This window comes from Gavialis gangeticus, unplaced genomic scaffold (genome assembly GCF_001723915.1).
Source record: "Gavialis gangeticus isolate Ggan-Ray unplaced genomic scaffold, GavGan_comp1, whole genome shotgun sequence".
Lineage (NCBI taxonomy): Eukaryota > Metazoa > Chordata > Crocodylia > Gavialidae > Gavialis > Gavialis gangeticus.
In genome coordinates, this window is record NW_017729025.1 from 157535578 (window position 1) to 157550322 (window position 14745).

At 47.6% G+C, this 14745-nt stretch overlaps 1 protein-coding gene across 2 annotated transcripts in view; it reads right to left on the bottom strand.

Annotated features, from left to right (window-relative positions):
- Positions 1 to 14745, bottom strand: part of LOC109299246 (ras-related and estrogen-regulated growth inhibitor-like) — a 46742-nt gene that overhangs the window by 11657 nt on the left and 20340 nt on the right. For both annotated transcript variants that reach the window (XM_019519847.1, XM_019519848.1), the window contains exons 2-3: positions 7642 to 7698; positions 1979 to 2052 (exon numbers count right to left, since the gene is read on the bottom strand). In XM_019519847.1, coding sequence (XP_019375392.1) covers positions 1979 to 2052; positions 7642 to 7698 — 131 coding nt within the window. The remainder of the gene's footprint in view (positions 1 to 1978; positions 2053 to 7641; positions 7699 to 14745) is intronic.

The following is a 14745-nucleotide window of genomic DNA, read 5'->3' on the forward strand; positions in this document are numbered from 1 at the left end:
CACAAGGTAAAAGCTCCTCATCTCCCCTCCCTTGAAGTCCTGCATTATTTGCCTCTGCCCCTTTCTTCTTATACTTGCTCCCTGTACACCCCCAGTGTTGCTCCTTCCTTGGTCTTCTCTTCCTCCACCTCTGGATTTGTCCCTTCTCCTGAGTCTCACCCTGTTCTCAGAGCAACCTCCTGTCCCTTGCTGGGCAATGAGCCATCTCCTTCAGCAACACCTCCTCCAAGAGTGCTCTGTTCCCTACACTGAACTTCTCATTCTCCTGATGCTTTGATTTTGGTCAAAAGACAACTGTGAAGTCTTTGGCACAGGGACGATGCCTTTGCATATGCTCTGTGGGGTGCAATGTGTCATCCACAGGGATTGGTTAGAAACTGAAACAGCTCAAGAGACTGGATTAAAGTAGCTCCACCAGTTTTAATTTAACTATATAAACACATATAAATAAATACATGGATAAACCATACACCTAGGTCAGTCTAGACCTCTGGCTACTTGAAGTGCAATACTAAATCTCTTACTCCAAAGGCCTTGTCCATTGGGTCTTGGATATTTCCCAGTGCTGCAGACAGAAGGGCATTGCATTGTATACAGCAAAAGGAGAGAGAGAGAGACTAAATGGGCAACTTCAAATGACATGGCTGAAGTCCTACCAAGGGTGGTCTGATTAAATTCAAAAGTGCAAAGGCAAAGTGGCATTCCCAGAACATTCTCATCCCACCCTTAGACACTGACTCCTAGCTTCTCATTCAAGTCCCTATACGGAGGAGCTGATGGGAAGGCAGAGTTTCCAGTTCCCAGTGGATCTGCCCCAGAGCTGAGGGTCTGGATGGCACTTGATTTCCAGTTCATAAGAAACTGTCCTTTTTTAAATTTGGTTTTGTTGCGAATCAGACAGAACACCAAAAATACTCAGCATTCCCCATGGACTAGAAATTGAGAGTGTTTTACTCTGGAAAGACCAAAGTAGAGCAGCTCCTTAGATTTTTTTTAGCAGCTCCATGGAGTTGACATGCTCATCCATTTCACCACCAGCTGAGGGCAAGAAAGGTGATTTCATGGAGCAGCTAGGGGCCCTCAGTTGTATGTAGCTCCCAGGTAGTCCTGTCTGGGAGCTTCCCCAGAGCCACAGACCCTGGGAGCCAATCCTGTGGCTCTCAGGCTCTGAATCTCAGATTTGTAGCATGAAGTCTAGATGCTCTGAGAGCTATGGCTCCTTTTATGGTTCTCAGACTTTCAGAACTTCCTCCTGCAGTGTCAGGAGCTGAACCCCTTTTGCAGCCAGGGCCCTCTGGGCTTTCAGGCTCCCACCTCCATGGCAGAGAGCCTGGAAGCTCTGGCGTGGCTGTTTGGCCCAGAGCCACATACTCTAAATCCAAGGGTTCAGCCTGGCTCTGTTAGGCCAGGGATTCTGCACTTACAGGGGCTGCAGCTCCAAGGCTAAGTGGTTAGGGCCAAGGATCAAGTCCATTCAGGAGTCTCAGCTCTGGGGCAGACCCATTGGGCAAATGTTTCCCCGGGCAACAGACTCTGGGAGCAGCCTGCCGGGGATTGGGGCTGGGTTCTGTTAGAACACTAATCTGGGATTGATGAAAACCTGAGGCATCGTGGACTCAATGAATTGACATTTTCTGATGAAATTTAATTCTGAGAGGAGATTTCAGGCTAGCCCTGTAAAACACAGCCTTAGAATCAAGCATAAGTGTTGCCTTCACTATCCTCTCTCAAGGCCTCCTCAGCTGGTCCACCCAAAGCATCCCTGCCCTCCACCACTGCTTGCTTGCTTGAAGCATCATGTTTCAAGGCTCAGAAGACAGATGTGCACCCACACTCTTTTTGAGGCATGGCCCACACTGGAATCCACGTACTGGGGCCAATGGCAAGAACATGGACTGAAAAAAGGATGCTGCCTCTTTGGGAATTCTTTCCAGTTAGTCTTTCCCAGCATCCATGGATGAAGGAACCATAACTGTACCTGTCCTGCCGTGTCGAGAATCTCAAAATGCACCATGTCCCCATCGATGACAGCTGTGTGTCTGTAAATCATCTCTGCAGAAGAACAAAAAAAGGCACATGAAATGTCTCCTGATCCCTGCACAGAGTAAGTGTGGACTTCAGCCAGCACAAGGCTGGCTTAGATCATGCTACATAAGAAAGTACTGATAGCACGGCAGATCAGACCCTGGCATGTCCTGATCACTGATAGAATGGTAACTGGATGCTTTTAGAGTGAACAGTCAAACTCACAACCCATCCCATCCCTGACTGCACTGAAGCTAATGGGAGCTTTGCCACTGATTTCAAAGGAAACCAGGTTGAGACCCTATGTCAGAATATAGCACTCCCACCTATGGTGAGAGGGTCACGCAGGCAGTTGCGGTGAAGTGCTAAGCGGCTCTGCTTCCCCCACATACATACTGTACCCGTATCGAAGTCCAAAACCACTCCAGCTGTTGAAGTCATCAGACAGATTCTGACAAGTCTCGTTAGTTCATCTTCACCCGAGGGCATTGCTCTCTTGCTTTAAGATCAGGAAGGTGATAATGGAGCTGGTGTGTAGGGCGGGAAAAGGGGAATTCCATGTGCTCTCATCTCTTGTAATGCATAGATCTGTTCCTGTTGCATGTTTTTGGCACGTTTTTCTTAACAGCTTTTTTTCGCTTGTCAGCAAAATGTGTGTTTTCAAATCCCACCCTATCCTGCAGGCAAGCCAAAAGGCTACAGGTCTGTTGTCACATCTAATTCCATGGTAACCAATCATAATGTCCCTAAACCAGGGCAGTGATATCACTATAGGACCAAGTGCCCTGGGGCACGTGGAAAAAACATGTGAACAAAAAAGACAAATCTCCCCAGCAATAGGTATGGAGGCAAAGAGATACCAGAGCCAAAAGCAATGGCTTTTCCCTAGGTCCTCCTGGACCTCTTCCCTCCCCCTGTCTCCCACCCAAGAAGGCCTAGATCTCTACTGGAGAGATCTAGCAGTGTAAATCAGTCATGGTGCTGATAGATGTGGGAGAAAAAAATCCAGCGCTTTACCAGAAAAGGAACCATGTCCGTTTGACCCTGCTCCCCAGCATCTATATAGCTTGCATGCTTCAGCAGAGCTTTTGGGCACTTTTATCTAATAGGCAAGATGAAAGTAAAGGGCTGGGCTTTTTCTTTTGTTTTTTTTTGTTTTGGAGGGGGGGGGGCAGGGGGCAGGGACAGTGTTTCCACATCTGTAAACACTCTCAGTGTCAGAAACTATGTGGTCTAAGACCCATTGGTGTTATCCACGCTCTAAATCTAGCACTGGTGTAAGAACCTGATCTGCATTCACCGTGATACGGTTACATACTGACTGTAGCACTCAGGGGCTGTCTCTCAAAGTTTCCAGCAGGAACCTGTGGACTGGTGTATCATGTACAATGTGCCTCCAACTGTTTCTGTAGTTTAAATTAGCAAATGGAAAGCTGGAACATCCATGAGAGATTCCTGCAGTGCTTTCAAAATTAAGACTCAGATGGATGAAACCATGTCTGTCCCAAACTGGGTACATGACTGGCTTTGCCTCTCTCCACCCTCCTGCCCATCTGAGAAAGAATGACTCTACAAAAAGAGGCCAGTGAGGCAAGGACTTGGACAAGGAAATGAAGATGAAAACCAAACCCAGGCCATGTTGGCCTTTGTTCCATTGGAAACATGAGGTTGGGAATCACAGGAATGATCAGTGTGACATATGCTAGAAATGAAAAGGATCAGGAGAGAATGACTCCATTGCAGGGGTGTTAAATGCCAACAGAGAGGGAGCTAAAAGCTATGAGAACTTTCAAGCTATTTTTAAAAGCAATTCTTTCAGTTCTGTTTGTCAGCCCTGCTGGCACTCCTCACCCACTGCCTTCAGCTTGCCTGTCTTTTAGTTCCGGTCACATATATCTGGAAGAACAGATCTTGCTTTTCTAAACAAGAGATAAAAGTTGCCTTGATGCATAGATCTGCATAGTTCTTTTGACATCAAATATGTAGTGAAATGCTTGAAATTTCTCTAATATATCCAAGATATAAACACCACAACACTCTGCCTTGCAACAGTTTTGCAGAGACAGTGCCCTACAAAAGTGACCTTCCCCTTTATTTCAATAGTGATATTTGCATGAAGAAAATTCTTGCCACTCCAGAGTTCATTTGCTACTGTTATGTAGACAGGGAGACAGCAGTCTAGGGAACAGATCTCAGGATGAAATCAGGAATTCAAGTTGCTGGGAAGCTGGTACTTCTGAAAGTCAGGCCACCAGTCTGGCAGGACATGGTGGCAGACTGGTTAAAGCAGGGGCAGGCAAAATACAACCCATGGGGCCCCTAAAACATTTAGAAAATTAGTATTTATCTGCTCCTGGCTGCCTGTCAAAGATGACAGGAGCCAGGGGCAGTAGGACCCAAGGGAAGTCACCAGCAGGAAGCAGCAACCCAGTACCACACCACTCCCTGCCTTCCTGCCCCCACGCTGCTCTAGCACCACATGGCTCCAGGCTGCATCACCAGACCAAGGAGCATAGGGTTGCGCTGGTACGGGGGAGTGTGTGTATGCGTGTGCGCACGCGTGCACATGTGTAGGGAGGGACTGTGTGTGTCTGTGTGTGTGTTCATAGGGTGAGTCCCATATGCACACCCCACCATACAGATGCACCCACACCCCTCCCTCACACTGCCATCCATGCAGACCCCCACACCTACACCCCCCTCACACAACCCAGCCACCCTTCCCCGCACAAACCCCATATATCTATACACACACCCAAATGCTCCCTTACCCCACACCCTCCACACCTATCCACCCCCACACCCCACATACCCACACACCCACAGCCCCCCACAAACCTATACTCACCCCCCACAATGTACAAGAGTAAGACTTCATTTTAAGCTATTATATATAATCACCTCTATGTACACTACACAAAAGCATGTAAATCAGGACAAAAATATTTTTTGAAATCAAATTAATGAATGTTGTAGATGTGCGCTTTTTACAATATAATTTGGTATTTTTCTGGTTCTGAGATGGCAAAACCCCTTGCTGAAAGGAGTACTCCTGGGGGCAAGGGACTTCTAGTGGCAAAGGTCAGGGGGTGGGACTTACAGTCCCAAGATGGCAACCGGGGCAGGGCACCTGTCAAGGGGCAGGGCTACCCATGCAGCCCTTGATAGCTTGCCAAAACTTGGTAAGTGGCCCTCTGCCCAAAATAATTGCCCGCCCCCGGATTAAGGCATCTTGCTACAGATACAGGTTTGGGCCCTGTTCTAGGTTTGTGGTAAAAAATGTCCCCAATCAACCTGGCTATATAGGGACACCTGGAAGGTTTTCTTGGTGACATCTTTTATTGGGCCAACTACTTCATTTGCAGAGATGTTAGACAAGCTTTTGGGCACCAAGTGCCTTTCCTCAGGTCTGGGAAAGAAGCAGATGCAGCCCAAGCTAAATGCCAGGTAGATCAATGAATTGTGTTCAACTCCCATTAAGTGAAAATAATCACTAAAAGAAGGGGAACAGGGTAGTAAAGCAAAAGTAATTGTTCTACCTGGTATTCAGCTTAGGCTTTACCTGTCTCTTTTCCAGACCTGAGGAAAGACATTTTCTGCCTAAAAGCTTTTCTAACATCTCTCTCAACTCTTCCCATATCTCTTCTAACTACTCTCTCAACCAGTTGACCCAATAAAAGATACTGCCAAACAAACCTTGTTTCTCACATATTCCCTGGACCATCACAGCTGCAACATAATTCTCATCTTACTGCAACTTGGACACCTGGTCATTCAAGCTGTGAAGTGACCATATATGTTGAGAGCCACATCACTCCCTTGTGTGAGCACAGCATAGCAAGTGCTGTGCTTAAACAACGCTAGCTCAACAAGTCATTTGACTCAGGGAGACCTTTACCTTGACTTTGAGGTAAGAGCCTACCTTGTTCTGAAAATCTTGGCTCTGGTCTCCATTCCTGCCTCTGATTCACTTTGGGATAACACCTCCCAACCTGTCTTGGAACAGGAGGTTGCAGGAGTTCTCTGAAGTCCTGCCAAGGCAGGGCATAATTCTTCACATCTTGGTGTGGTTTTCTGGCAGTAACATCAAAGGTGTTTTAGCCTTTGTCCCTACCTATAGAGTGTACTCTTTTCCTCTGACCTCTCAAACCTGTTCAAACACAGCTACTGAAGTCATTAGAGAACATGAAGGGACTTTCTTGGTCATCAACTCCAGTTCCCTGCAGCCATGTCAGAGAATGCCTTCTAGCAGCTGATCTTTTTGCTATTAAAAACCACCTGCTCCTGTTCTTGGACTCCTGCCTTGGCTTTCATATAAAGTTTAACCTTTACACTCTTGACCTTCACCACGCTCACACTTATGACTCCCACCCTCAATCCTATAGTCCCATCCTCACTCATGCCCCAGGTCCTATTCCCTACCTTCCCCTGTGCTCTTGCCAAATCTTCCATAGATCCCTTTGTCTCTTGTCCCCCAGCCTCAAACCTTCAGCCACTTATGCCCTATCTTCACCTCCTCAGCTCCCTGCTCTCTTCTTCCAAACCCACCTGTGTAAATGTTTTTCTCTTAGCCCTATTACTTCCTTCGTCTGAGCATGTGGTCTCATCTCATTTGGACTGCAAGCTCCCTGGGGGAAGGAACCCCGTGTATTCTGTGAAGTGTCCAAGGAGGATGAAGCTAGACTGTTCTCAGTGGTGGCAGATGATAGAACAAGGAGCAATGGTCTCAAGTTGCAGCAAGGGAAGTTTAGGCTAGATATTAGGAAAAATTTTCTCACTGGGAGGATAGTAGAACATTGGAACAGGTTTCCTAGAGAGGTGGTGGAATCTCCATCCTTGGAGATTTTCAAGACCTGGCTTTACAAAGCCTTGGGATCATCTAGTTGGGGATGGTCTGGCTTTGAGCAGGAGGTTAAACTAGATGACCTTCTGAGGTCCCTTTGAACCCTAATTTTCCCTGATTCTGTATCAGGTGTTTCTGGTGCAAGTTACATACTTTATCAGGCCACAGTAAGCAGCTCCTAGTGAAAAAAATAAGCAGCAGACAGGAAAGGAATTCCCGCGGGAAAAGGGATCCTGCCTTTGTGAAAACTTTCTCCAGTCAAAACAAACAAGGGAAGCAAAATAAAGAAAACATAGGATGGGCAAGGAAAGAGCTGAGCTGTTTTGAAACCAGAACATTTCTTTTCCATGAGGCAGTAGCTACTTCCTACATGAAGTGCAGAAAACAGAAGAATTTCTAGCATCCCCACCCTTCCAAGCCCAGCAGCATGGCCCAGCAAATAACATGGCTTGGAAAGAGCAACCTACATTTTTATTGGCTCATGATTTTCCATATCCAACTTGGGGTTCCTTTAAAAAGGCCTGATATTCAGAAAGTAGGTGCTCAAATTGAACATCAAGCAAACAATGGAAGTCCTGGATATCGCTAGATATGTTTTAATTGAGGGGCTAAATGCCTTACTTCCCCATAAGAAAGCCAGCCTTGTCCCCAGATGCCTTCAGGATAACTCAGCAATTCCCATACAGTGTCTGGCACAATGGCGTTTACCCAGGCTATCATAATATAAATCACAATAATAGCAGCAGTAGTTGAATAATAAATACTTCACTTACCTAGAGTAGGGTCATAGTCCCCAATGAATCTTTTGGTGATGAATCTTACTGTTAAAGCTGTATGACAGGAAACAACAAAGAAGAGTTGCAATTAACCAAGAAAATGCAATAAAACACTGATAAAAAACAATTCCTTTTTTTGCACACTCCTGAGCACAGACCTGCTGAAAGAAATTGGGAGCAAGAAGTATAGCAATTAGGGGCTGGGTCTAGTCCAAAGAAATAGTTAAATTGGGAAGTGGTCAGGGAAGCTATTTCAAAGCTTGGACAGAAGTAATACACAACCAGAAACAATTCGAGTCTCTGTCCTAACACCACACAACACTGACACCGGAAGAGATAAGGGGCAAGGAAGGGCATGATAATATGGCAGCTTGGGGCTGTAAAGTCTGGACAACCCAAGCACACCAGGCTTAGAAGTAGATTGGAAAGGATCTGATAGTAATGCTTTGTCATTCTCCCTCTGCAAATCCAACTCCCTGACTTGCTGGTTGTCAGAGAGGTGCAGAGATAGCCTTGCCAGGTTCTCTGCTTGGCTCCAGTTAGTAAAGTACTTGATCATGAACTTAGACCTAGCTGGGCTGCTTCCAACACACAGATCTGGAATGTGGCCAGCAGTCTGTTCTCCTGATTTGGTCAGGGGGCAGGAGGGGGAATGAGAAACTGGGTCTGCATAATCCAACACTTTTTGTATCAAGGAGCTGCTTTACAAATACAAATCTTCAAAGAAGGAACTGGATGTGTCCCTCATGTATGGTTGGGATCCTTGTAGAAACCATGAGGTGGACTCCTATGGGCTGTGCCAGGCAGAGGGGCAGACTCCATGACTGTAATGCTCCCCTCATGGCCTTGATGGTGCATCGGCACCTCAAGACAGATATGACTTAAACTGTGCCCTAATTTACAGGGCTACTGATTTCAGTGGGAGGAATATGTTGTGGTAGAGTTGGCTCATCCTGCCTCATAGCACTTTTCTTACTGCTTGCATTTGTGCAAAAATATCTTAAGTGACCCCAAATACAACGATAAAAGAAAATCAAACTGTGCCCTATAGAAGTCAGCTTAAGGCAGGACAGTGGAATTTGTTGAGTGCCTTAGCAGCAGGCATAACACTAAGATGTGTGGCTTTGGTGGCTCCATCAGTGCTTCACATTCCTGTTTCCTGATCTGCGAGCACACTGTGTATTTTAAAAATCATCTTTCATAGGTGATGCTGAGGAGGATGTTGGGTATTTTTTGCTACTTAATGCCCTAACTCCTGTTCAGCTCTTCTGTGTGCATTGCTTTTTGTTAGTCCTTCAAATGGGAAGGAGCTGCAAACTTTGAGCTGCTACAGGAAGATGGAAAATACTAGGGCTGTGCGAAGCTTCAGGTGCTGATTCAGTTCAGAGGAGATTCGGCCTGATTTGGTGGCTGAATCTGAATAGAATCAGGGGACCAATTAAAAAGTCCGAATTGATTTGAAGCTCTCTGAATCTTCACTGGCTGTCCCCAGTAGCTGCAGCAGGGAGCTGCAGCCGGATTTGATTCAGCTGCTGCTGAATCTCCGAACCAGATGCGGCCAAATTAATTCAGGACAGTGATTTGAATCAACGAATCAAATCCCTGTCCCCTGAATCGGCCAAATCTGAATCCAAAGCAAATACTAGCCACTTTGCACAGGCCTATAAAATACCTTAAAAAGTCCCCCTAGGGCATGGCGCAGTTCTCTAGAATGACAAGTCAGAAAACCACAAGCCAGTACTTTGGAAGTGTCCATGACAATTTGGTGGGTGTCAGTCCAGCTCTGAATGACATGTGAGACAATCCTTACACACACACACACACACACACACACTCTCTCTCTCTCTCTCTCTCATGGACATTCACAGACCCTGGCTCTGTGGAAGTCAATGGCATAACTCCCCCTGGTTTCAGCAGGGCCAAGAGTTCAGCCATAAATTTTTATGACCAGAACATACCATGACGATCAATCTAATCTGACCTCTTGCATAACATAAGGCAAGGCATTTCACATAGCAATTCCTGGACTGAATATTATAGTTCAGCAAAGAAATCAGAGTGTACAGCACAGAATCATTCAAATGTTATTCTAGGGACTGCTCTGAAATGCTGATAAATAAAACAGGCTTTTCCTCGTGTGTGCTACTAATAATTGGTGTCTTATGGCTCTGACCCTGCAAAAACTTAGATACATGCTTAACTTTACATCTGGTGAATAACCACAGCAGCTTGAGTGCAACTACTTCCTAGGCCTTGTAACAAGACTGGCACTCCAAGGACAGCTGTCATGTCCCCTGGTGGTGACTCAGCTCCTGCTCCGCTCTAACTCTAAAGTCCCTCCATTTGCTCTTGCCTGCCACACCTTGATCTTGTTAATAAAACTTGTAAAGGGAGGCTGCCCAAGGGTCTTACGACAAGCCACAATCTATCTTCTTTACTCACACATCCCTCTTGGACCCCACTACTCATACTCAATCCCTCCCACTATATGGGCCCTCTTGACCCATACATGCCTCCCAAAAGCACCCGCTACCTTATGGGCTAATCACAGCCTCCAAACCTCCCCTACAGCCTTGCAGGTGATTCCAGTCATCCCTTAGGTGGGTACCTTCCCTCCCACCACTAGACCATCATAGGCCTCTTAATCCCTTGTTGGGGCCCTGGCCTTCCCAGCTTTTGCCCCACTGCTCTGGCTTGTTCCTTTGGCCTAGACCAGGGGTGGGCAAAATGTGGCCTGTGGGCCGGATGTGGTCTGCCAGGTCATTCTATTTGGCCCACAGGGCCCCTAAAAATTTAGAAAAATAATATTTATCTGCCCTGGATGCCTGTCATGCAGCCCTCGATAGCTTGCCAAAACTCAGTAAGTGGCCCTCTGTCCAAAATAATTGCCTGCTCCTGGCCTAGACCCACACTGCACCAGGTCTTGCTCCTTGGGCTCCAGACCTTAACTTGCCCTCTTGGGCTCTTATCTCTGCCCTGCCTGGGCTGTTGACCCCCTGGCCCCAATCTCTGCCCCTTTCTGGCCTGTGAGCTCACTAGCCCTGTACCTGCCCCTCATGGGCCATGTGTCTTTGATCCTTGTTTTGTCTCTCCCAGACTTTTATCTCTCTGTTGCTGCAATCAAGCCACTGCCCTCTGGCAGGATTGAAAACAGCCATATACCACTCAGGTACCGTACCACTGGGACCTCTTCTCACCCCTTTCTAGTCCCACCCAAACTGCTGGTTAAACTCTAACATACATAAGTATGGCTATAACCTAATCCTTTAAACCTACTGGCTCTGTAATACAATTATCATCCATACTGGTTCTAATCCTTTGTCAGTTCCCAGTTCCCTACCTGTGACTCAAAATGCGTAGCACAGGGGTTTTCAACCAGGGGACACTTCTGCTGATTGGCCATTGGGGGACCCCCCCCCCCACACACACACACGGCAACTGGTTGATGTGGGGGGGGGAACCAGGAAGTACTCCTTCCTTCTTGACCAGCTGCTGGGGGTACACTGACCCAAAAATGTTGAAAACCCCTGGCATAGCAGGATCTCACATGACATCATCAACAGGTATCTCCCTGCAGAGCTCCTTTCCCTTCAGCCACTAGAGCCAGGCTGTTTGCTCTGGGTCTGGCCTGGGCTTATATGCTACTAAAGTCCTGCCCCTTTCCGGTCATGCAACTCCCTGGGTGGTCTGCAGATGCTCTCTAATATGCTTGGCTTAACAGCCTTCAGGATGGCCAATTGCGGCACCTTTAATCTTGCTCTTTTCACCGTGCATCCCCCTTTCCTGCTGCCGAGTGGCTGAGAGAGAAAAAAACCCATGGCATTAATTGCCTCTGGGCCACTCAGCAGCAGGGGGGCGGGGGGAAGCACAACACAAAGAGCAAGATTAGAGGTACCCCTGCACTACAAACTTCCACCGTGATTTAGGTAGGTCCCTACCTATAGCAGCAGAACTAATATTGCCGTAGTTCTTTTGCTGCTTCCCCAGGTTACTATCCTATTGCAGCAATACGCATTCCTCATTTAAGGATCTCTGGCTGCTTATCCCTTTACAGGCAGGCCCACTCTTGATTGCCTGGGCTCAGTTTGACTCCATTTTCTCTCTCTCAGTAACAGGAGCCATAGGTTCCCTAGTACAGCCTCAAGATTATCATGAGTTTCTTTGTCAGGATGAGCTCTTGACCTATAACAGTGCAGTGATAGAACTGCATCATCAGAACACATTTCAGTACTGTGCATTTAACGCTGTATATGTAAATGTCAGACAGTGAGTAAATTCTGCTAAATACATCATCACAAGGACATGAAAAAGGAAAAGACAGACAGTGAAATCAAGTGGTAGAATGCCACATATACAAATTAAATTAATCAAAGGCTCAGTTTAGAATGAGATGCCTTTGCAATATCTGTATTTGCCATAATAATGCGGGTTTAGCAAACAAAGAAGGGAAAAGACAGTTCCAAGTTCGGTCCTGTTTATACTTCGCTATAACATTTTAAAAAGAAAAAAAAAAACATCATGAAATGAGTGCTAGAAAAATAGCCCAAAGCTCTTTTCCTCCCTCTCCTGTGAGAAGTGAGATGTCTACGACAGCAAACACACTGTACACATGCTGCATTTATGCCTGGGAACTTGTATCCACAGCTCAGGGAAGCCAAGGACAGTCAAAGATGTTGTTTTAGCCTAACCCTTTTAAGGGTCCCAGGCCCTGGTCCCTCAGGGGAAGCTTACTATAACCAAATGAATGCTAGTTGTGAAAATGTCTCTCTTCTTTTTGTATTCTGAGTAGACCCAGAAGCAAAAACAAAGCTCAAGTAAGTCAGCAGCCTTTTTTCTCTAATGACTACGCTAGTTAGGAACAGCCACAGCAGTGGAATGTAAGTAATTAAATGTCTGTTATTCAATTAATAGATCTCAAGACAAATATAGGAGGTCAGGAGGCCTAACATATGGTGTCCAGTTTAACTCTAGACTGAACCAAGGGTAGAGCCTCCTGCTTAAGCCCTGGCTGTTAGGTCCCTCCAAACAGCCTAGATGCCCTTTTCTCCTCTTCCTGCCGTGGCAAAGTACTTACTTTTGTCCTGTCTTCTAGTCCGTTTGCTCTGAACAAGAAAGACATTAACTCCAAGGCAGTCCTGGAAAGGGAGCATCTCTGAGCAAAGCCCTTCTAAGTGAAATGGCAGGTTGGAGGCAGGTAAACAATACAGCAAGCTGGAAACTGAGTCAGAGTCTTTCTGAGGCTTGCTACGATGGGTTACCAGGTGACAGAGCAAATCTCTGGAGGGAGTGAAAGCCACTTAAAGATTCCTAGACAACAGCATCTCCAACAGTCAAGAGAAACAGATATTCACTTGCCAGCTTACATAGAGTCTTAAGACCTAGCTGCCTACAGTCCATAAGCTTTCTGGGAAGAGCAATGAGGGTGGCTTTAATGCTGGTTTGAAGTTCTGGGGACTCAACCTTTGCCTTCAGACACAGAACAGACAGAAGGGGCCATAAGAGTGCAAGATGCTCCACGGCTCCCAGCCCTGTCCATGGTCTTCATCCTCCAATGGGAGGTATAATCCGAGAGGGCAGACAAGTTCCCAGGGAATGCAAAGGGAAACTGAACATGAAGGCTCAACAGGCATCTATTATTTAAGGGTATTTTTTTCCTGCCTGCTTGGACTTCGACCAAGCGCATGGAACGGCCTTCAGCCACTCACTCTTCACTGGCATGAACGCTTAAGTATCACTGCCTAGAACAGAGGGGCTAGAACAGGGGTGGGCAAAATACAGCTCACAGATTAGACCCAGGCTGCCAACTGATTGGATCCAGCCTACAGGGGGGCACCCTTCAATTGATTCAATCCCACCCGTGGCTTCTCCAGTGGCGCTCTACATAGGGCTGAGTCCAGCCCAAGGTAGCCCATGCTGCACTCCAGCCCATGCCCACCAACCCGGCCCTGGCCAGCATGCACAGCTTCTGCAGGGGCTGTTCCCAGTGCGGCTGCAGCCTCCTAGATGCTGCTTCATTCCCCTTGCCTCCAGAGGCTGCTCCCCCTCCTGCTGTGCCACTTGAGCTGGAAGGAAGCTTCAGCTGGGCAGCTCTTGCCCTGTGTGCAGGGCTCTGGCTCCAGCTCCTAGCTGCCTTCCACCCACTCTGCCTGCCAGGCATGGGCAGCTACATGGATGAAAGGTGGCTGGGAGCTGGAACCAAAGCCCTGTGCACTGGGGCAGAAGCCACCTGGCTGAAGCTTCCTCCTGGCCCAGAGTGGCGTAGCAGGACCAGGAGAAGGAGCAGCCACTGGATGCAACAGGAGTGGAATAGCACCCAGGCAGCTGTAGCTCCTCTGGAAGCTGTGCATGCTGGCTAGGGCTGGGCCAGCAGCTGTGGGCTGCTCTGGGTGGGAATGACTAGGACTCAGACCCACATGGAGTGCCGTGGGGGCAGCCATGGACTGCATCGCCCAGGTGAGCTCTGCTGCATGTGTCCCCTGCTCCCACCTCCCTCCCCTCACCCCTGGCTGGCTCCCAGGACCTACTGCTAAGACAGCCCCTCCCCCCACAAACACTCATGTGCACCCCACAAACCTCCTATCTTGCTCCCAAACACTACTCCCCGCCCACCTGCCGCCTATCCTACGAAGGGAGTTTTGGTGAGTTGTTGCAGTGGTGGGCAGGGAGAAGTGCTGATCTGGTCCATGACAACTCATCTGGCCCTTGGGGCCCAAATAATTTCCCACCCTTGGACTAGAACCAGACAGAGAACTGGTAATAGCACAGGAGAGATCCAACCCTCACATACTTATCGGGTACAATTTCAAAAGGGAACATCATGGTCCTACCAGGGCTCCCATGCAATCTGATGGAGGTGTAGCTTGCCTGTTTTCCCCGAGTGGGAGGGATGACCAAAAAACACAGGGAAAAGAACATGTTGAAATTCACAGACTGCTTCCCCAGCAAGCTAGGAGGACAAGCTAGCTGGCTCAGAAAGGATGGGTCTGAAGGGGAGGGAAAGGCAGGCAGTTATGACTTTAAATACAAATCTCCAAGGAGCAGGATGTCACATCGCAGGGAGGAAAGCTCCAATAAATGAGGGAGGAAGGAGCCAGCTAATCA